Source organism: Echinops telfairi, unplaced genomic scaffold, assembly GCF_000313985.2.
Source record: "Echinops telfairi isolate 266 unplaced genomic scaffold, ASM31398v2 ScPeMD7_7412;HRSCAF=8450, whole genome shotgun sequence".
Classification (NCBI taxonomy): Eukaryota; Metazoa; Chordata; class Mammalia; order Afrosoricida; family Tenrecidae; genus Echinops; species Echinops telfairi.
Window position 1 is genome coordinate 10,681,651 of NW_022111312.1, and position 21,271 is coordinate 10,702,921.

Sequence of the window (21,271 nt, forward strand, 5' to 3'; positions counted from 1 at the left end):
GGAGAAAAATGCAGAACAGGTCTCAAGGATACATTACAGAGGGTTAGGAAAGAAAATGAAAAAACGGACCGACACTGAGTGGGTGCTGACTCACAGCAACCCTATAGGGCAGGATAGAACTGCCCTGTGAATTTCTGAGATTGTAACCCTTCACAGGAGTAAAACGCCCCATCTTTTCCCCTCAGAGCAGCCCCTAGCAGCCCAACAGGTAAGGAGGGATGGAAACCGGAAACACCGGGAGGACGTGGGCTAAGTGAGGGTGCATCAGAGGGATTGCAATGGAGGATCTAAAGCACAATGGAAAGCCACAAAGAAGGTGATTCTAGGACTGAGGTGCTACCCATGGCAGATTAGAGTACGAAGGGGAGGCAAAGAGGGCCTGCTGAGCTGTAGCAAGGTCTGAAACTAGCATTCCCTGGGGGACACATATCCTACAAGCAACGATGCTCTGTGGACACACACCCCGCCGTCCCTGCCGCAGCCAAGAGTCAGGCGCTGCTTCTCACCTTGCTTGCCGTAGTCTCCCAGGCCTGCAGCCAGGAAGTCCACACTGTGAATTTGGCATAAGACTCTGTTCATGGCAGTGTAGACAGCCCGCCTCTGGCTGGGCTCCAAGCCTGGCAGAGAAGGGTCTTTGTAGATGAGTCCAGGGCAGTACTCCATCAGATAGAAGGGGGTGCCGATGATACTGGGGGGGCATGGACAGGGCATGTCAGAAGCCGTTGGTGAGGGCACTGCCTATGAAATGGTTCTGGGGTGTAGGCCCAGGGGGCTGGTCATTTCCTTTCTCCCGGGCATGTAAGCAGTGGGCTTGTGAACCACCCCACCTCCCCCTATGGCCCCCCACCAAGCTGACCTACACATGAAGCTGCCTAGACTACTTTGCCTGACTTCACTCTGACCCATACATAGAAGCCATCAGAATGGGTCTAAGTGTGACGATACAGGAAAGCATTGGAGTTGCCCAGAAGCAGGTTCAAATCCTGTTTCTGATCTTTCCTGGCAGTGTGATCATGGGTACCTCACTAACCTTGAGATTTCTTCAATGTTCCTACTTCAAAGGGTCGCTATCAGAATTAAGAGCAAGGACCACCTGCACAGTATCTGGTTCTAATACAGGTTCATTCAACATCCCCTCTGGTTAGTAAGGCTATCTTTCTTTGGGGGCATGAGGACATACATATCAGTCTATAGTGCACGTTAAGTGTCGGAGCCCTGATGGTGCTGTGGGCTAGGCTGGCAGTGGACTGCAAGGTTGTCAGTTCAAACCATGAGGGGCTCCACAGGAAGAAAGATGAGGCTCTCTGCTCTCATAAAGCTTTACAGTCTGGGAAACCCCATATAGGGAATTTTTTTTTAATATATTGTGAAATATTTCTTTCTTTTTTTTTTTCCATCTAGGGAATTTACTCGATGGCAGTGGGTTCCGTTTCAGTTGGAATCGTGTTTACCATAGACATGGGGTTAATCTCTTAGTTATTAGTAGAAATTAGCTTACTACTCTAAAAACTCATTTTGAAAACTCTGCTCTTCTAGGTGATCACCCTGACTTGCAAAACTATTATAAAAGAATTATTGGTGCAATTTAGAAAATTCACATATGGGCTAGACATTAGAAATTATAGCATTACTGTTCCTTATAGTAATGATGCTGTGGTTTTGGAAAGGTGTGTCTTTATTCTCAGGAGACGTCTTGTGTGGGGTCTGCAATGTACAAACAATTCAGCCAAAAATAATCATCACACACATACATGGCTGTCAAGTTCAGCTCACCGCCACCTGGCAGGACTGAGTAGAACTACCCCACAGGCTTTAATATTTTCGGAAGCAGATTGCCACCTTTCTCCTACAGAGCAGCTGGTGAATAGGGAGAGTATGGCAAAAAGTTAACAATGTCTTAACCTGGAGTAAATGGGTATTCTTTATGCCATTATGTTTTCTTTTAACTTTTCTGCCTATTTCAAACTTTTTGTACTTAAAAAGTGGAGGAGAAATGAGACACTCAAGAAGCATGCTACAATGTAATGTTTTAAAAGTTTAGAAAGACCACCACAATCAACAAAAACACAATAAAAATGAACAAACACAAGCTAATGGAACTACAACTCACTGCCATCGGGTCGATTCCGCCTCAGCGCCCTTCGAGGTAGAACACTCGTAACCTCGTGGGGGAAGGTGCTGTAGGTGTCTTTTCTCTCCCACTCAAATTTCACTTGTTTGGACCTCAACAACCTGAGAGGTGAGTTTAGTACCTGGGGCCTCCTCTCTCGTACCATGAATATGCGGTGGAACCAAAATCTTGAGCATTACCTTGAATCTTCACAGAGGTCCAGGACTTTGGGGACAGGCACTCCAGCACTGGAAAGGGTTTTCAGAATCCTTGCAGAACAAATAGAAATGGTCGTGACTGTTGGCTGAACTGATAAGACATTCGGGAACCTGTTTTCCTGATTTAGAAATTAGTACATGCAGAAATCAAAATGGAATTCTAAAAAGTCATCCGTTAACCCAAAAGGAGTCAAGAAAGGAAGAACCACTATCCACTGATATAGAGGTGGCTTTCGTTTTTAGGGTGACTCTGGATACTACAAATAACACACACGCACATACTTTAATACTCAGAAAAAAACTACAGGTTGCCTCCTCAGAAGAACCCCCACGGTTTAATCATCGGTCCACGTCACACTCAGCCCAGGCCAAGTTCTAGCAGTTGGAAAGTCCAAAGGAGGGGCGGGGGGCAGTGAGAACAATGTGGGAAGCCTTTGTTCTTTCCTACCATCCCCACCACCACCCCGAGAGTTCCTTCTGTAATCAGAGGTTTTCGAGTTGGCTCTGACCCCACCCCCCATGCCTGTGTTCCATAGAGCTGATAAATGGCTGATTTGTCCGAAGTTAATCACCAGGCTGTTCTTCCGAGGCACCTTAGGGTGGAGCCTACCCTCTAAGCTTCAAGTCTTCCTATTTATAAAACTATGTTAAGTTGTAAAAAATTTGATTTCATTACTTGGAGAATTGCAAACCTAAGTAAACACAGGTAGAGCTGCTCGCATAATGGAGTCCCTTGCCCCCATCACCTGGCTCCTGTAGTGGTCACCTCACAGCCCACCCGCATAGCTCACCCACAGCCCGATGCTTCTGCACCATCCTCCCCTGGCTCCCTTGTGCATCAGAGTAGAGCGGCGGGGCATTCAGAACTGATCTTGCAGAAGTAACCAGCTTGTCTTCTCCAGCCTTTCAGTTTGCAGCCAAGCACTTTTCAGCTACAGGCCCAGGAATGGATCACTCAACATCGGCTTTCTAAAAACATCTGGTCTATAGACCAGAGCAAACGGACTCTGAACAAAATGAGGTTGCATGCTCTTCTGTGAGATAACTTTGTGAGCCACAGTGTGTTGTCTACTGTCTCAAGGCACTTCTACGGAAAGCTCTCCAGGGCCGTCCTGCCCTGTCCTGGACAGCCGCAAAGGGTGGGATTGGGCTCGATGGGCACAGGTTTGTTTGGGGTTAGCTTGTCCACTTAGCTGCTGAGCCGGTGGTTGGGGTGCCAAATTGGGAGGCATGTAGCTCTGAGAACTCACCTGAACTCCCTCTCTACTGCATGGGCTGATGGAAGGAGTTTCCCAGGGGGTTTCTTCCTCAGAACCAGCTGGTGGTCCGCCAGCCTGATGTAGTAAGTCGGGTTTGACTGCCCATGACTGAACTGGCGGAGTTCCAACGGACCTGCAAGTTGGGGAATGAAACTCAAGCCAGAGCTGGATGGCAGAGGGGGGCCGACGTCCTTTCTTTTCAAGGGGTGTTGCATTTGAGAGGCAGGATGTTCCGAATGGAGTCAGTGAGGGAGAAAAGCTTCTCCTCCCCTGGCACTGGAGTGGCCAAGCCCCAGGCCGCACCTGTGTGGCCACAGCCATGCCATTGGCCCCACGGTGCTTGCCTCTTTGTTCCGGGTCTGATTCTGCCCTCCTTGAACTCCTGAGCTGCACAGAAAACCTTTTCTGTTGAGTGTGTCAAACGCACCCACAGCCACAGCCACCCACCCTGCCGACAGAGAAGGAAAAGTGCCCTTGCCCACCGCCTGGCACCGAGGTGACAACTGGCAGCAGCTATCCTCCCTCCATGTGAACCTGGGCTGCTCTCCTGAGAGGCAATTCCCTATCTACTCCACCGAGTTCAGTGACTCCCTGACAGAACATCCAGGAAACCCCCACTTCATGACCAGACTGGGCTCCTGACACAGACGCAGGGGACCAATGGGGGGTTTGCCCACGATGCTGTCCTCAGCTTTGGAAAAGCATGCTGGGAAGCTCCTTAGGGAACAGCTTTCTTCAAGAATCAGGTGGGTGATGTAAAACCTCACCCAACTGAAAAGCCAGGCCCACTGCCGTGGAGTTGACACCAACTCTATAGTGACCCTAGAGGGCAGAGTAGAACTGTCCCAAAGGGCTCCCTTGGCTCTCATCTCTACTGACGCCACCAACTGCCTCACCTCCCTCCCTCGGAGCAGCTGCTGGGCTCAACCTATCCTAGCAGCCGAGCGCTTAAAGGAGTGCGCCCTGGGGTTTCTAAAATGCTATCACCAGGCAAGACGGTCCCCAATTGCTCAGCAGGCACCTGGTTTTCTGAGGGTGGGATGGGACGAATGAGCGTGGGGCCTTCGAGAGGGCGGAGACAGGGGGTCACGTTTTAGAAGTCACCTTCACCTTCAGCTGTTGTCTCAAAAGTCACAACCACTGGAATGCCCCTGCACTGCAGCCACCAGGCCCCTTGCCTCGGCCACACCTCACTCTCGGGAGGAGGAGAGGGATGAGTACTTTGGAGGACTTTTTCCTCTAAGTGAAACCCGACCCTTCCCTTCTGGCACTGCCTCTTTTTTTCCAGCATGTTCCACTGGGTTGTGAGAGTTAGAGCCGGGCTGGAGCGTGGCCTTGGGCAGAGCTATCCAGATACAAAAACTTAAATACCTGTGGCTTTGGTCCCCAGGACACCTTTGAGGTACCGCTCCAAGGAATCTGTTGATATTTCCATTGTCTTCCTCACTGGGCAAGTGTTCGGAACAGCTGCTCTCAGCGTAAAACCCAAAAGGCCCTCTAAGTCCTTGACTGCAGTGCCTGGGTCGTTGACCTGGTTTCAAAGGGAATACTGAGCATGTACCGCCCATCAGCCCTGGCCTCGCCTGCCATCCTTCTCTAAGAGGACAGCCACCATTCTCTGAGCAAGGGTGGCAGCGGAATGAGCTCCCTCCCCCTTTCATTCCTAACCGAATTAAGCTTTTAATCTGCTGGAAAGCAGGCAGTTAAAGGTCCATGATAGTCCCTCACACTGTGAGAGGACAGAGACTTGTGTGGCCTCATCTTGTCGGCTCCACCACCCCAATGCAGAAGCTAGGCTAAGGTCTCTTCTTCCCAGCTGTGACGCTGGGTGGCCTGTGGGGCTGGGAGTTGCAGGCTGACGCCCCCACCTAAGTGTCTGAACCTGCCCTCCACTTCCTGGCTTCTCTCGCTTCTCCCACTGCCTTCCTTCGTATCACACTTTCCATCCCTCTGCTCTCCTGAAAATCTAGCCTCTAGCCTCGTGGATTTCATGATTCATGGAAGTCACAGAAAGGCCATGAAAGACGCCCAGCAAGGCATGCCCACAGCAGGGCTACAGCTGCGAGCACCTGTCAGATGACTGTCGTGTTTTGGTTTTCTTTTAAGCTGAAATCCAGCTTTTTAATAACCTATATAGATGCAGGACAGTCCTGTCTCATGGTCCTATCCCATTAAACATCTCTCACCAGGTCCTTGGGAAACAAGACCTTAGACCTACACCCGGCTCTTGTTCCCTTTCCCATGGTATCAGAGGACACGTGCAATAACCTAGCTGTGGACGGCATGATGGCTGGCCACTACTTCTGCTCTTTGCCTTGATTCCACTCTGTCCTAGTGGCAGCCTGGGGCTGAGCTTCCTCAGATGAGGATAAGGACCGCGACAGAGAACATGGAGGGGACGGGAAGCAGCAGGGTGGCAGAGGTGGTCTATGGTCAGGTGTGTCTCCAGGTGTCTTTGGTTTGCTGGGATTCGTGTCCATGGAGACAGAATTACCTTCACAGTGTGCATCCCGAGGCTGGCTGCGGCTTTGAGATTCTGTCCCAGGTCGTCCAGAAAGACCGACTGGGAGGGCTGCACACCGAGCCGCTCCAGGCACAGCTGGTAGATCCTGGGGTCAGGCTTACAGATCCCTTCCAGGCAGGATTCCACGACCTATGGGAGCGACAGCAACAAGGGGCACTCCCTCGCACTCGATCGGGAACCTCTGAAAAGCTCGGGGGATTATTTACTTAGAACAGGGAGCTCTAGAGGGTGATGACATAACATGAGTGACTGAGGAACACAGGGTGTCCACCTGGGGGACATTCCAGGAGGTCACCGTGGTCTCGTGCACACACTGTCACTGGGGAACTGGGAGTCATGGGAGCTTTCCCACTGAGCTCCGCCCGTCAGAGGGGGCAGGCGGCTCCCCAGAGCAGCAGGAGAGCTGAGCATGTCTGTTTCATGGGCCGATTTCACCACTTCCCCACAAAAAAACAACGTTGCTATAAAACCAATGTGGCCTTACTGTCTACGTATCAGATGATGAGAAATAATAAATTGTAGACAGAGGGGAGGGCTGACACTGGAGAGACTGTCACCAGCAGCGACATGGTCTCATTCATGCTAAGGGCGGGCCTAGGGCTTCAGGCCGAATCTCATGTGCTGGACGCTTGGGAGAATCTTGAGAAAGCTGTCTTGGTGGGAAGTTATGTGACTGAGCACCTCCCTCCAAGTCCACTCTTCCACCACTTCTAGAGGATGGGTCTTAGATGGTCACCCACGTCTGACAGCCGCACCTCTGATATGCCCGAGAACACAGCCCAACCTCCGACTCACTCTTGCACCCACCCGATGTCTGAGGTCTGTGAGCCCAAGGACAAGCTCCAGGGGCCCCATGCTTCACTTGTGCTGTGGCTGGGCCCGAGCTGGCTGGCGTCTCAGGGAAAGACGTCCACCTCCACACTGACACTGTTGTCTGCCAAGGGCCCAGCAGGAGCTATGCCTGCCAAGAGGGGCTCCCCTTACAAAAACACGGCACAGGAGGCAGCAGGGAAGCAGAGTCATTCAGCAACCAGCGCGAGAGGCATGAATTCAGGGGCCTGGGCCAAGCGCCAATAACCAGGCTTGGGCCTCTCACAAGGGGAGAATGATGTCTTACGGAAGGGAAAACGTTTTTATGACTGAAATTTTCTAAGATTCCCAGGCTTCTCTTTCCGTTTGATTTTGCACATGGTGACGTGAAGCCCGTTCAGGGTCTCTGTTGCTCTAACTGGGAACTAGAGGGCCAAGGCCAGTGTTCATCCAGATACAAACTAGGTAACAAATGGTCTCAGTTATCAAGGGGCTGTTCCAGGAAGGGGGAGGGACAGCTCCTTCTCAAGGCCAGTGTGAGTGAGGGAGGCTGTGAGACAGTGAATACTGTGGACAGAGCTGTAGCTCAGTACATTCCCCTCCCACCCCCACCCACAGAGCTTTCAAGAAACACACAGGCCAGGCCCCAGCCAGACCCACTCAGTAAAAACCTCTAGGCAAGTAGCGTGGGCACCTGCCCCTTTCCGAACCCCGGGTTATGCCGATGTTAGTCAGTCTTGAAAGCCTTGACTGTAGTCCCTTTAGGGGGCATAGACACACGCTGGAATGGTCAGATCGAGGACCCAGGCGTGGAGGACATGCTACTCCCTAGAGTCAAACCAATTACGTACCTCCCCCAATGCAGGGAAAGAATCAGAAAAGGGCTCAGTCAATGAAATGTACAGCCCTTGAATTATTCATTTCCCCAGATGAATCTATCATGTTCAATGTGGCCCACCTGAAATGTGACCAGTCTTCACCCTGGAGGGCAAAGGTCCTTAACAAAGAATCTCTGGACTTTGTCGTGACTCACACTGAATGAACGAAAGCAGGAGTGATGATTATGCAAGTCACAATCACCTGCCAAGAACTCCCATCTCACCTGCCTGGATAATGACCTTTTTTCACCCAGGGAGCTGGGAATGGCCCACGGAAGCGCATTCCTGGCATGGAAGACCACCTCTGGGCATGTGTGTTCTCAGGGGCCATCCAATATGGTAGCCACTAATCCTATGTAGTATCTAAATTTAAATAAGCTGGAAATTAAATTTAAAATTGCAACGATGTTCCTCGGATGCCCTAGCCCCATTTCAAGTGGTCAAGAGCCACCCCAGGGCTAGGGGAGACCACATTGGGTAGCCCAGATAGAACAATGCCATCATCGCAGAAACTCCCATTGATCAACACTGGTCTAGGGGTCAGAACCACATAATTAGAGGAATACGGGGTTTGGCCTTAGAAGATAAACAGCCCAAGGGCCCACTGAGATGTGATGGTTGACAGCAACGTTTGTGCTGTCTGAAGATCAGATCATCCAAGTCCAGAACTGAAGGGTTGTAAGCAGCCATCAGATCCCCTTAATGTCTGTCCTTGCTGAGAGCACAGTGTTGTGGACCTAAGTCTAAGCCTGACTTAGTCAAGCGCCTGCATGAAAAACCCATCCACTCAATTCCTGCTAAAGGCACTGAATAAGGCTGGATCCTGAGGCAAGGGCATGGGCCCAGCTGCCATGGTTCTGGTCTTACCACATCAGCTTACCACATCAAACTGCTTCCGGTCCAGGGGCAAAAAGCTTTTCCCACTGGGAAGATAAAAGTTATTGCTCAAGACTGCCGTCTGAAGGCCATTTGCACGAATCTGGGATATGGCTTCGGTCATCACTGGGAACTGCTTGGCCACTTGTTCACTGGTCAGCAGAGAGAAAAAGGAGTCCACAGGCACCGTGGTCCGAGACTGGGCATGGGAGGGCAGGGGAGAGAGCCGGCAGTCAGTGAGCGCAGGGATCAATGATCTCCAACAGCAAAGCCCACTTTCTCCTCGCTCCTGCCATTGTCCCCCTCCACCTGAGTTCCAAACTGTGCAGATGAGGTTTGACAAGAGACTAGGAAAGAGACAGACACGGTGAGAAACGGGCATTTCCCATCAATTGGCCAGCTGGATGAGTTTGTGATTTCACTCTCAGGTGGCCGACTTAAAAAAAAAAAATCATAACATCCAAAGATAATACGTTAAACTGGAAAAAGAACAAGGGAATTTAAAAAGTTTGTGGGAAAATGGAATGAAAATAGGAGGGGGCTCTTCCGCAACCTGTTTGAGGCGCCCTCGTCAATTAAATAGGTGTAACCTACTTTGTGGCGTCTCCAGGTGGTGCAAACATGTGCTGAGGTCTTGGAGGGTCAAGCTCACCCAGAAGCATCTCAGAAGACAGACCTGACAATTGATGGCTGAAAACTCAGCCGCTGAAAACCGGGAGGAGCCCAGTTCTACCTGGACACACCTGGCGTCGCCACAGGTTGGTGTCGACGTGATGGTAACTGGTAAGTCTACACGGGGGCTTCAGAAAGGCATGAATGGAATAAAAAGATAACGGAGTTTTTCCACAAGCGTTTTGAGTCCCCTCGTACTTGATGATGCCCCAGAAGGCATCTAACTGTTACCCTGCCCCAGCAGCACCTTTACAAACGTTAGTTCCTGAATCTCTAGGTTGTGTTTTGAAATTCATGTGGGTTTTGAAAGCTCTTGTTCTGCCACATTCTGAAATGTCCCAAGGCAACACTACTATTGTGTATATTTTGTAACAGCTTTGTTGATAAACAATTTACATGCCAGGCGACTCACAGCTGAAAGCATGCAATTTAGCAGTTTTTAGTAGACGCACGGAGTTGTGTGCCCATCACCACAGCTATCTAAATTTACAACAGCTTTACCACCCACCCACCCCACAATCCTGCACCCCTAAGCCATCACTCCCCCTCACTTCTGCCCTGGCCCTTTGTCAGCTAGTCCTTTGTGTGTCTCTACAGCATTTGTCTATCCTAGACATGTCCTAAGAACAGAATCACTTTACGTGGCCTTTTCTGACTGGCCTCTTTGACTTGGTTTTGTGTTTTCCAGTTTTCAGACAACTTGAGGCTGGCCCAGGGTCAGTGTTCCATTCTGCTTGGACACAGGATTGCTATGAGAGGGGACGGACTAGACTGGCATGCCCAACAACAACAATACATGTCTGTAGGTTTCTTGTCGGCGTTGAAGGACTTAAAAAAATGCATAACACGAGGAAATAGTTAATGTTGTTATTGCTTTAAATAACCTTTCTGATGAGAGGCTTCACACAGATGGTCATGGTGTCTTAGGTGAGCACTGTCTGCTCCAGGGGCCCGGGTGGTATCTGGGTTAAGCATGGGCTGCTAACCTCAAGGTCGATGTTTCAAACCCACCAGCTGCTCCATAGGAGAAAGGTGAGGCTATCTGCATGCATAAGGATTCAGTCTCGGAAACCCTAAGGGGCAGTTCTACTCTGTCCTGTAGGGTTGCTGTGAGTCGGAACTGGTTGGCTCTGAGTATTCCAGATGGGTGGTTAAAGTTGAGCTGACAAGGGAAGGGAACCCTTTTTCATCTGCAGTATAACAAACTTAATGGGCACTCACCATTTCAGAACACAGCTTCCCGAACTCTTGGAAGAAATCCTCTGGCGTTAACTCCCCTCGCATAAACTTCATCCAGGGTCCACTGTCCCTCCCGGCAATGAAGGCCTTCAGTATCGTTCCGGACGGGATGTTGTTCTGAGCCTCCCAGGCTAAAGGAAGTGGAAGATGCAGGAGGTGAAATACATCAGGCATGGACTGGGTTTGGGCACTCCAGTGCCTAGGTATCCCTGGGTGCCAGGGCGGGTACTGCTGGGAAATGAGGGAATTTCAGGAAAAGCGCACTCTGAACCTTAGACCACTCTAGAAAGTTGGACTCGTGACTGAGTGACTGCTGGGTGGGCATCAAGTCCTCACCACCTTGAGGGGCCTGATGGGCTTCCTCCTCGGCTTCTCAAATTCTGTTGTAAGAGAAACACCACTGTGGCCTTTGCTTGTTTAATCTCTTTTATTATCACAAGAGTGTGACTAAGACATGACCTATATGAAATCTACAGATCTTTCAAAAGGCATGCACATCATGCAGCGAACATGTGACATAGTCAATGGGCAACGTCTTAAGCGGTAAGAAGCAATGAAGTGAGTCAGCACCTTGTTGACTTAGTGCTACCATGAAATGTGTCTGACGTCTTCATTTTACTCTCCCCTATCTCTCATATTCTCTATGACTTTACTATCATCTTTATACATCACCGCTGTACAATTGTGCCTGCCAGGCCTGTGATGATTTGTTAGGGGCTGGCTCTCCTGACAATATCTCATAACCACGAGGGTCTTCCCCGACTGAAGCCAGCTTTCCAAGCCTATGATTAAGAGCACAGAGGATGGAGCTGCATTACATTCTCATCCAGCCTCTCAGTTTACCACGCCAGGTGACCCTATGTCTCAGAGTGGAGCTGTGCTCCGTGGGGTTGCCAAAAGCTGATTTGCCAGAAATAAATTGCCAGGCTTTTCTTCCTAGGTGCCTCTAGTAGACTCAGCCAGCCACCCTTCCAGTTAGCAGCTGAGCACGCAAACCATTTGTACCACCCTGGGACTCCTTATGATCCTATTTAAAACAAACATCAATACGCTGCTATTAAGTCAATTCAGACTCATAGGAATCCTATAGGATAAAGCAAAACTGTAAGGCTGTAAATCCTCCCACCCCCATCCCAGTTTTACTGGCACATAATCCACATCAGACAATTCAATCGTTCAGTCATGTCAAGAAGAATTGCACAATCATGACAAAATGTTTCAGAACATTTTCTCTCTCTGTTTCACCCCATGATTAAATCACCTTTAAAATGAGTTATGGCTGTAAATCTTTAAGTGAGCACACAGCCTCATCTTTCACCTGAGCTCTCTCATGAGAAGCAGCTGGTGGGTTTGAACTGCCAACTATCTGGTTACTAAACCAATGCTTAACCTGCTGCATCACCAGGTCTCTTTTGGACACTTAAAAAAAACACCCAGAACACTGTCACTGTGTTGATTCCAATGCATAGCTCCACCATACAAAGGGTCTCCTATGTAAAGGCTGTAAATCTTGTACAAATGAAGCAGATAGCTTCATTTTTCTCCCTTAGGCATGAACTGCCAACCTTACGGTTAATAGACTAGAACTTATCCAACAGTGCATCTGAGCTCCTGTAGCCAAACTCTCTGTAGAAAAGTGTATCAAAGAAACGAGGTGACAATCCATCCCAGTCTTCAGACGGAATCTGTGTTAATCATTGGGTGTCTAGCCTGGAGCCTAAGGAGCCTTTTCAGAACTCAGAATGACAATGCACCATTACTTTGAAAACTACACACTACACACTAGAGCATTTTTATGGGCGCAGAGCTGGCAGGCATGCAAGGGAGCTGGCACTCTTATATACTGTGGATAAGCATCCAACCTTGATGGCGAGAACAGTTTGGCAATTTCTGTTAAAATGTTTAGCGCGCACGTACATTTGACCTAGGAATTCCACTTCTAGGAACTTGTTCCACAGACAGATTTATAAAAGTGATGTACACAGCTGTGTGTGCAGAACTGCTTATAATAAAAACAACAAAACCCTACAAACTTACACGTGTGCTAGTAAAACCCCCAAAGAAAACCTATTGCCTTTCAGTTGATTCTGACCCATCTCAGCCTACAGGACAAGCAGAACTCTCATAGGGTTGCCCCGGCCATCATCTTTCTGGAAGCAGACTGCCTCATCCTTCTCCCAGGAGTACAACCTGCCAGCCTGTCAGCTAGCAGCCAAGTGCTTTAACCACTGTGCTACCAGGGCTCACTGTCATCTTGTTAGATCAATTGATTACAGTACATCTGTATAACAGAATACGATGCAGATGTTTTTTTACGTGGATGTTAAAAAGTAAGAATTCAATTTATGACTTGAGAGTCAAATCCAGCCAGCCTCTTGTCTATTTTTATAAATGAGTTGGCACACAAGCCAAGCCACCTTGTTTACACAGTGTCCACAGCTGCTTTCAAGGAGCCCTGGTGGCATGGTGGGTTACGCGCTGGGCTGCTGACCACAAGGTCGGCAGTTCCAACCCACTAGCCACTCCGAGGGAGAAGATGATTTACAGGCTCAGAAACCCAAAGGGGAAGTTCTACCCTGACCTATGGGATTGCCAGGAGACAAAATCGACTCAATTGATGGCGGTCAAAGAGTTTGTTTGTTTCTGATCGTCTTGATGAGCCCTGGTGGTGCAAGGGTTAAAATGCTCAGCTGCAAACAAGACAGTGACTGGTTTGGACTCATCAACTGCTCAGAGGGAGAAAAGTCCTGGCAATCTTGTTTGGTAAAGATTTAAGCCTGGGAACCTCTCTGAGGCTCTTTGAGAGGGAATCCACCCTGCAGCACCCCACAACGATGAACTCTGGCTGTGTTAGTGCGACTCCTGGGTTCAATGACAAAGTAATTGTAGTGATAATGGAGGTTATCTGGCTTTTAGTCTTCACTTATCAAAAAAACTTGATTTGGTACCCTTGAAATAAATACCATCAACATTTTGTGTTTATTTCAAAAAGGACAAAACAAGAAGCAGTACTCATTTGTTTATTCATCCACCCAGCAAACATTCCCTGCATGACTCAATGACCTCTGCGCTGGGCACAGGAACCAGAAAAACAAACAAACAAACAAACAAACAAACAAACAAATCCACATCAACCTCATAGTGGCCTGCAATAGGGTTTCTGAAACCTGACAGACTCATCGCTCATGAAGCAGCTGATGAGTTTGAACCTCCAACCTTGCAGTTAGCAGGCCAGGTATCAGGATAGGTGACGGGAATAAAGCCAGACCCAGACTCCTTGGATGACATGCTCTCCAGGGGAGGAGGTCACAGATGTTCTGACGTTAATACTAATAACAATCACAAGATTACACACTATTTATAAGATTCCAAGCACGGAACTGAGGAATAGCCCCATTTTTTTTTGTTTTTTTAACATTTTATTAGGGGCTCATACAACTGTTATCGCAATCCATACACACATCAATTGTGTAAAGCGCATTTGTACATCATTCTCAAAACATTTTCTCTCCACTTAAACCCCCGACATTAGGTCCTCATTTTCCCCCTCCCTCCCCGCTCCCCCCTCCCTCATGAGCCCTTGATAGTTTATAAATTGGTATTTTGTCATATCTTGCCCTGTCCGACGTCTCCCTTCACCCACTTTTCGGTTGTCTGTCCCCCAGGGAGGAGGTCACATATAGTTCCTTGTAATCAGAGGAATAGCCCGTTTAACTGGTCATTCAAAATATATGTTGGACTGCTAACCATAAGATCAGTGGTTCAAAAGCACCAGCTGCTCTGTGGGACAAAGATGAGGCTACCTAAAGATTTACAGATGCAGATATCTTAGAGCTTGCTATGAGTCGGAGTTGATCTGATGGCAGTGGACAGGGTCTGTGTGAGGTCACAGAAGCCCAAGTGTGGAAATAACCCATGTCCATCAACAGATGGATGGATAAACAAAATGAGATATGAATGTAGCAATGGAATATTACTCAGCCAGGAGCAAGCATACTTGAATTGATTTGGAGGGGAGGGGTGGGAAGGAGCGGCCATCCAGCCACTGCACTAAGTCCAAAGGACAGGCAGCAATGAGATCATCATGCCAGGAGGCAGAGTGGCGAAGCCGGATGGAGGAGGAGGTCAAACTGGGCATGAAGCAAACATGCTACATAGCTACAAGAGAGTGCCTGCATCCCTGGTCTGCATATTCTTAGCCCCAGACCACACCTAGGCATTTCTTCCCTGTTTGTCAAGGTAGGTTTCCTAATATGGGTGCCACTTGAAGATTATGTGGGAATTAGGCGTGTCCACCACCATGCTGTCAAAGATCCACATGTAGTTTTTACTTCCCCCAAAAGTAACTGCTAATAGCCTACTGTTGGCCTTACAAAGTTGATGGAACACTTGGTCTGAATGTTACACATATTATCCCCTGCACCCACATGAAATCTGCATCTTCCAGGAGCCCAGTAGTATAGTGGATTGATTGCTGGACTGCAAACCCCAAGGTCAGTAGTTGGAACCCACGAGCCATTCCTTGGAGGAAAGATGAAGATTTTTAAAAAAAATCTGAATTTTCACTATCAGATAAAGGGGCATTGTACAAAAAAAGTGTAAGGATTTCCACGAGTGCTGGCATACCTGCAGCAACAACATCACCCATTTCCTTTCCTTCTTTTACAAAAGTCCTTCTGCTGGATTCAAAGTGGTGGCAACCACAGCGGCAGACCTCAATCTCCGATACGGAGCAAGCCATTCCACTTTTCCTGATAACGTCCTGACTTTCCTCTGCCCCCTGGGAGCCCTTCTAGCATCACTCTGGCCTTATCATACGGGCCCCCTGGTGTCATTCAAGGTTTACAGTCTTCAAATACAAGCAAGTCTTCAAACAGTTCATAGAGACCTGGCATTAGCAATGAATGGAATTTTCCCATGAGCACTGTGAAGGCCCCTGGTCCACCCATGAGAGCCACTCAGCATCCCTTCGTACCATGACGTGTAATTTACTGAAGAGAAGCTGCTCACGCGGAGAAGATTGGTGTCACAGGCTGCTTAAAAAAAAAAAAAATCCTAGTGGACCCATGCTGTCCAAACTCGTGTGGTTCAAAGGTCAGCTGCACTAGTGGCCAAAACTAAGAGAATTCAAGCATGTGGAATATAAATTCTAAACTGAGTCAGTAAAGTACAACAAAGACGGGGCTGAGAAAGAGAATGGGTGAAAAGAGACTAACTGTTGGGTGTGACAAAAGGGAGGGAGGCTAGTGAGGGTGGGAACGCCAGCATTCAAGATTTCAGACACAACACTGCTCCCAGGAAAGGATGGGGCTTCTTAGCTGCCATCACGCTCAACCTCTGGGTTCTACCTAGGGGGAGAGTGTGCTCATTGCTTACGTTCTGGCTGTGGCCTATGACATGAATCTGGTGTCCCTGCTCCTGTACATTCTCATCTTTGTGTTAAACTCATTCCTGACCGTTTGATCTCCAGAGGTGATTCTTTAAAGCAGCACAGTATGTATGAGTGCCAGTTACTCTCTGGTCCAGTCTGTTGTTTATCGATAAGGTGACCACAGGGGGGAGTTGGAGTTGGAATTGAAGGGTTGAAGAAAACCTCAAGGTGATTGCCAGGGAGTCCTCCAATTTCAACCAGTCTCAGAGTTCTGCATTTTTTGTTGGCTTGGAATTTGTAATCCTATGACGTTATGGTCCACACTTTTCTCCCATCCTATTGGGATCCATCAACTGGAATGGTCAGCAGTGACAGCTAGGCACCATCTAGTTTTCCTGATCTCGGGGCTAGATTAGGCAATGGTTTGTGCACGTCTACTTGTCCTGAAGCCTAGTTTCTTGCTTGAGTCTTTGTTTTCTTCTCTCTCTTTGGCACTAAACTTTGATCAAAGCAGCAATAACTATGGTAGCTACTTTTTTCCATTGAAAATTGAATACTTAGTGTGCTAAACAAGTGCTTATCTCATGTAACTCACAAAATCCCAAGGCAGTAGGTACTATTATTGGCTTTAACATAAGGGTTAGGAAAATGAGTCGCTTGGGCACTAAATTGTACTTAGAATTTGATTAGAGAGCCAAAGCATCGGCGCACTGGGATATGCTGCTACCCAAATGGTCTTCTCTGCCCCCCTTACACCAGAATCCCAGCTGCCACGGAGTTGATTCAAATTCCCATGGAGCCCATGGGAGTCAGACAGAACTGTGCTCCGTGATGGCTGGTTTGTTCAGCAGTAGATTGCCAGGCCTGGCTTCTGAGGAGCCTACAGGTGGACTCAAACCAATATGCTAACCATTTACACGACCCAGGGGATCCCTCTGACCTCTGAACACCCTACACCCACCCTTACCCCCGCCTCAGAAAGGGAAACCGAAGGAAGAACTCACCTGGGGCCAAGCTCCCTGGAGAAGGAATGAGAACACCACCCATGTCAAAGATCACTGCTCTGAAGGGGCTGCCTCCAGAGTGCATCCATCGGTGGGGTCCCGGGGGCTGGCTCTGGCCCTGCTTTCGGAGGGCGGCCCTCCATGCCCCCTGGAGATTCGAGGCCTGGAAGAGCCTAAGAAGGCACATGCTGAGGCCGAAGCTGTGTGAGAGGAAGACAGAGGAACAGCTAGCCCTCCTGCCTCTATTTCTGGAGCTCAGCAGGGCTCAGGGAGTGGCCAACATTTCAACCCACACCCAGAATGGAACCAAATCTCCCTTTCCCCGGCCACTCCTTTTTCTAAGTCCCTTAGCTCAGTTAAGGTCCCACCACCCATCCAACTGCCTTCCCCAGGACTTTCCCACCCTTAGCTGAGCCACCTTCTCTCCTGGTGTCCTATTCTGCCAGTTTTCCCTCCTGACACTCTCCATTCTCCTTGCTGTCACTCGACACACATCTTCTCCACCCCTAGGTGGTCCCCTGCCTCTTCTTAAACCACCCACCACAAATTCTGTAGTTTCCACACTATCTAAAACCCTTGCTATGAATCAGAACCCACTCAACGGAACCTCACGACGCAAACAACAACAACAACTGTGCAACAACAAATGAGAAAATCTTAATGCCTTTTCATGTGAACTCTGTGTGGCTGCAACAATGGGTTCAAATATAGCGATGTTTGTGAGGCTGGGTCAGGGCTGGACAGTGTGTTATTCTGTTGTAGGGTCGCTGTGGGTTGGGAAGGAGTTGGTAACAACAAATAACAACATAGTTTAAAAGCCTGCTCTGCAAAGTGTGGAGCAAAACAAGTTAGTGATTCCCCGAGTTTCTGGGAGAGCTACCTCAGTGCCACGAGGAGGTAAGAAACCGAGAGTCTAAAGAAGGGAATCTAACGTAGTGGATCTTCAAAATGATGCCAGGTGTTTCTCCCATCATTGAAGCTTTGCTGAACTTGAGAGTGATTTTTGAAATCAAAAGCCGAAGTTGATTTGCATTTTCGTCTGCTCCACTTCCATTCCTAAGCGAAGCTGGAGTTTCTGATGGAAGGGGAAATTGATTTATAGGCTTGTGAAAGCACCAACACATTTTGTGTGAGGGCTTAACATCCGTGAGCAGTATCTCTGGGACCCGAAGGGTGGACGCTAATCCTCCCCAGGACGCTGCACTCCACATCCTCCCACTAATGGACAAGTGGGCAATGCTCCCTCCAGGGCTGGCTTACTCCTTCCAACTCCACTTGACACCTCCCAGCACGTTCTTCCGAGAGGATACTGCTGTGATTTCTCAGACCTCGGGCCTTGGGAGCTGTCATGCCCATAGACTGGGATGGCAACTCTCTTCCCTGCTTTCTCTGCCCAGGGAACTGCCAACCTCCTCACAGCACAACCTATTATATGTCCTCAGTGGAGGTGCTCTGCCTCTTCCCAGGAAGACTCTTGGTGCTGTGTCACTTCAGGTACATTCTGACCCAATGACCCCGAGCGGACAGAGTGGGACTGTCCCAGATGGTTTCCTGGGCTGCAATAGTTATGACAGCAAACCAGAGAACTGCTGCTAAGTTCACACTGAGCTTAACCCCTGCTTCTTCCTCATCCCTCTTCCTTTCCCTCCTTTTGCTGCTTCTCCACACCTCTGGTAGAGCACTTACCCCAGGACACAGTAGCAGTGTCCATGCCTATCTGGTGCTAGAATTGTAAGCTCCTTACGACAAGGAGAATGTCTTGTTTGTCTCTGTATTCACCCATCCCCTGGGGTCTAGCACAAGGCCTGGGCTCATCGCAGGTACTCAGCACAAATATATATGAAAAGGATGAATAAATAGGGTGAACAGAAAGTAGGAGTGGGAGAGAACACACTCAGTTGTTGGCAGCCACAAAGCTAACATGCGCAATGCCCATCTCTGGCTAACAACTCTAGTTCTCTGGGCTGGCACCATTCTTCTGGACTATAAAGATCTGTCTCCTCCCTGCCTCCTAGAATTATGAGATTAGAATGATCAGGTTGCTTTTTCTACTTAAGTATGTGTTGTCAGCTATTTAGTTCAGTGATAAGGAGGTTGGGTTCTGGAATCAGATGGATCAGGTTCAAATTCTAGTCCTCCCACTTATTAGCTGTGAGATCATGGGCAAGTTGATCTTTCTGAGCCTCAAATCCTTCCTCTGGAAAATGGAGGTAATTAGAGTACCTATCTCTGCATTGTTCCCAATACACAAGATAATTAAAGTATATAGAACACTCAAGTTAGTATCTGGCACACTGTTCAATGTGATCAATTGTGGGGTTAAGGAGAGGGGTACCCCACAAATCATCACAGGTCCAGTAGGAATAATTGTACAGCGATAATAAGTAAAGATTATAGTAAAGTCATAGAGAGCATGAGAGGTAGAAGATAGAGTCAAGTAATGTCAGACACAATTCATGGTAGCATTGCTCACCTCAGCCCCGCTTGATGGTCCATGGGGGGAGCCCAGCCGGGAGAGCAGGAGAACCCTCAGGCTCTCGAGAACCGGGGAGAGCTTTCTTTTTATTGCTAACCAAGCATTATATCTCTTTAGGGGGACATGATTACAGGTAACTACACGTCACAGGAAGGGGCAGTACAATAGGCATACACATTGTAGGAAGGGGATCTATCATTGGCATAAGCATGACAAGAAAGGGGATGAGCTAGGGGTGTGCCCATAAGAATGGGCAGGTCTAGGGGTATACATGTGACAAGATGGGCAGACCCTAGATTCATGATGGCAGCCTAACCTTGGTCATCCTTGGGCGGGTTTGACCTCTCTGGGGTCTCCTACAAGGAAACAGACAACTACTATCCTATCAGAAGGGAGTGGGCCCTACTTGTTGTGGGATAAACAGTGGTGCCTGCTTGGTCTAGATGGCTGATAGCTCTTGGGAAGAATGACATCTATCTACTCCTGATGACCCCCAAGTGAACAGTCATTCTCAAGCAGCTAAGTCTGGCATATATTTGGGGGAGACAACTTGAGAGAAATCCTTCTGTTTCCCATAATCGATTGCTGTAATAGACTATAAAAAGTTCACAAGGTATTCCCTGTGAGATATGTACATAGATATGCATATGCATATAAACCAGTGACTTTTCCACCAGGGTGATTTTGACCCCAGGGGGTTTGGGGGTTTTCATTGTCACCACTTCCAGGCTCAACATCCTACAATACATATGACACTGCCCCACAAAGAATGCTCTACACCCAAAAGATCCGTAGCATTAAGATGGAAAAAACCATGACATACAGTGTGCCCTGAAATAAATGTTAAAGGATACAATCATAAGCTACAGAAACACACAGCTCATGCGGTTGTATTATTCACAGCCCATGTACCTACACTTGTCCATGACTTGATGTGACACAACTTGAGTATCGTTATAGTATATTTTTAGGATAGCAGACAGTGGTGATCCACTGGAAGGTGAGGCTGTCTGCTCCCTTAAGTATTTAGTCTTGCAACATTCCCTAGAGCTGTTTTACTCTACTCTATCCAGACTCTAAAGGAGCCCTGGTGGTGTGGATTCCCAAGGTCATCAGTTTTAAACCATGGGGGGGCTCCACAGGAGATGGACGAAGCTTTCTACTCCTGTAAAAAGTTAGGCTGGGAAAGCCACAGGGGCAGTTCTACCCTATAGGATTGCCATGATTCGGATTCCACTCGATGGCAGTGAGTTTGACTTTTTCGTTTCATAGGTTCTCCAAGGGATGACACCGCATGGATGACAATGGGTTTGTTTTGGGTTAATATAATGCTAAAGGGCAGTCTGACTTAAAAGTTAAGGTACCCTGCATGAGTATCCTAACTGCATTTCATATTATCTTCACCACCACCGTTAGGAGGATAATCCCACCTTTATGTCTGGTTAGCTCAAGGTCACATAACTGTAATGAAGGTCGGCTCCATCAGGGGCAGGAACTGTGAAGCGAGGTCTCTGGCACTTAACACGCCCTCTGCCCACTGGGTCAGAAAGCAGGAACCGGGTCCCCTGCCCCGGAGCCCCAGGGAAGCGACTTCATCTCGCTGAACCCCCGGTAAAGCGGGGCTGTAACAAAGCAGCCCTGCCCAAGGCTGGCGAGAAGTGTCACACGAGCCAACCGCGGCCAGAGCGCTCGCGAACCCGCGGCGCCCGAGACACGGGACCCCCGACTCGGGCGGGCTGCGGACGCCTCCCGGGTGAGGGGGACGTTAACTCGGGCCCGGGAGCCAAGCGCCGGCCCTCAACCTCGCCACCCCGCCTCCCACCCCCCATCCCCC

General features: G+C 48.8%; 1 protein-coding gene across 4 annotated transcripts in view; it reads right to left on the reverse strand.

Moving 5' to 3' along the window:
* ACAD10 (acyl-CoA dehydrogenase family member 10) overlaps positions 1 to 21,004 on the reverse strand; it is a 43,930-nt gene extending 22,926 nt beyond the window's left edge. For 2 of the 4 annotated variants that reach the window (XM_004709574.2, XM_045296768.1), the window contains exons 1-9: positions 20,868 to 21,004; positions 16,962 to 17,161; positions 10,569 to 10,717; positions 8,680 to 8,874; positions 6,082 to 6,240; positions 4,959 to 5,118; positions 3,579 to 3,720; positions 2,311 to 2,379; positions 507 to 688 (exon numbers count right to left, since the gene is read on the reverse strand). In XM_004709574.2, the coding sequence (XP_004709631.1) occupies positions 507 to 688; positions 2,311 to 2,379; positions 3,579 to 3,720; positions 4,959 to 5,118; positions 6,082 to 6,240; positions 8,680 to 8,874; positions 10,569 to 10,717; positions 16,962 to 17,148 (1,243 nt within the window). In that variant the 5' untranslated portion in view covers positions 17,149 to 17,161; positions 20,868 to 21,004. Of the gene's footprint in view, positions 1 to 506; positions 689 to 2,310; positions 2,380 to 3,578; positions 3,721 to 4,958; positions 5,119 to 6,081; positions 6,241 to 8,679; positions 8,875 to 10,568; positions 10,718 to 16,961; positions 17,162 to 17,841; positions 17,976 to 20,867 lie in introns of those variants that run through there. The other 2 variants (XM_045296766.1, XM_045296767.1) reach the window with 2 other exon arrangements.
* Between the last annotated feature and the right edge of the window lie 267 nt (positions 21,005 to 21,271).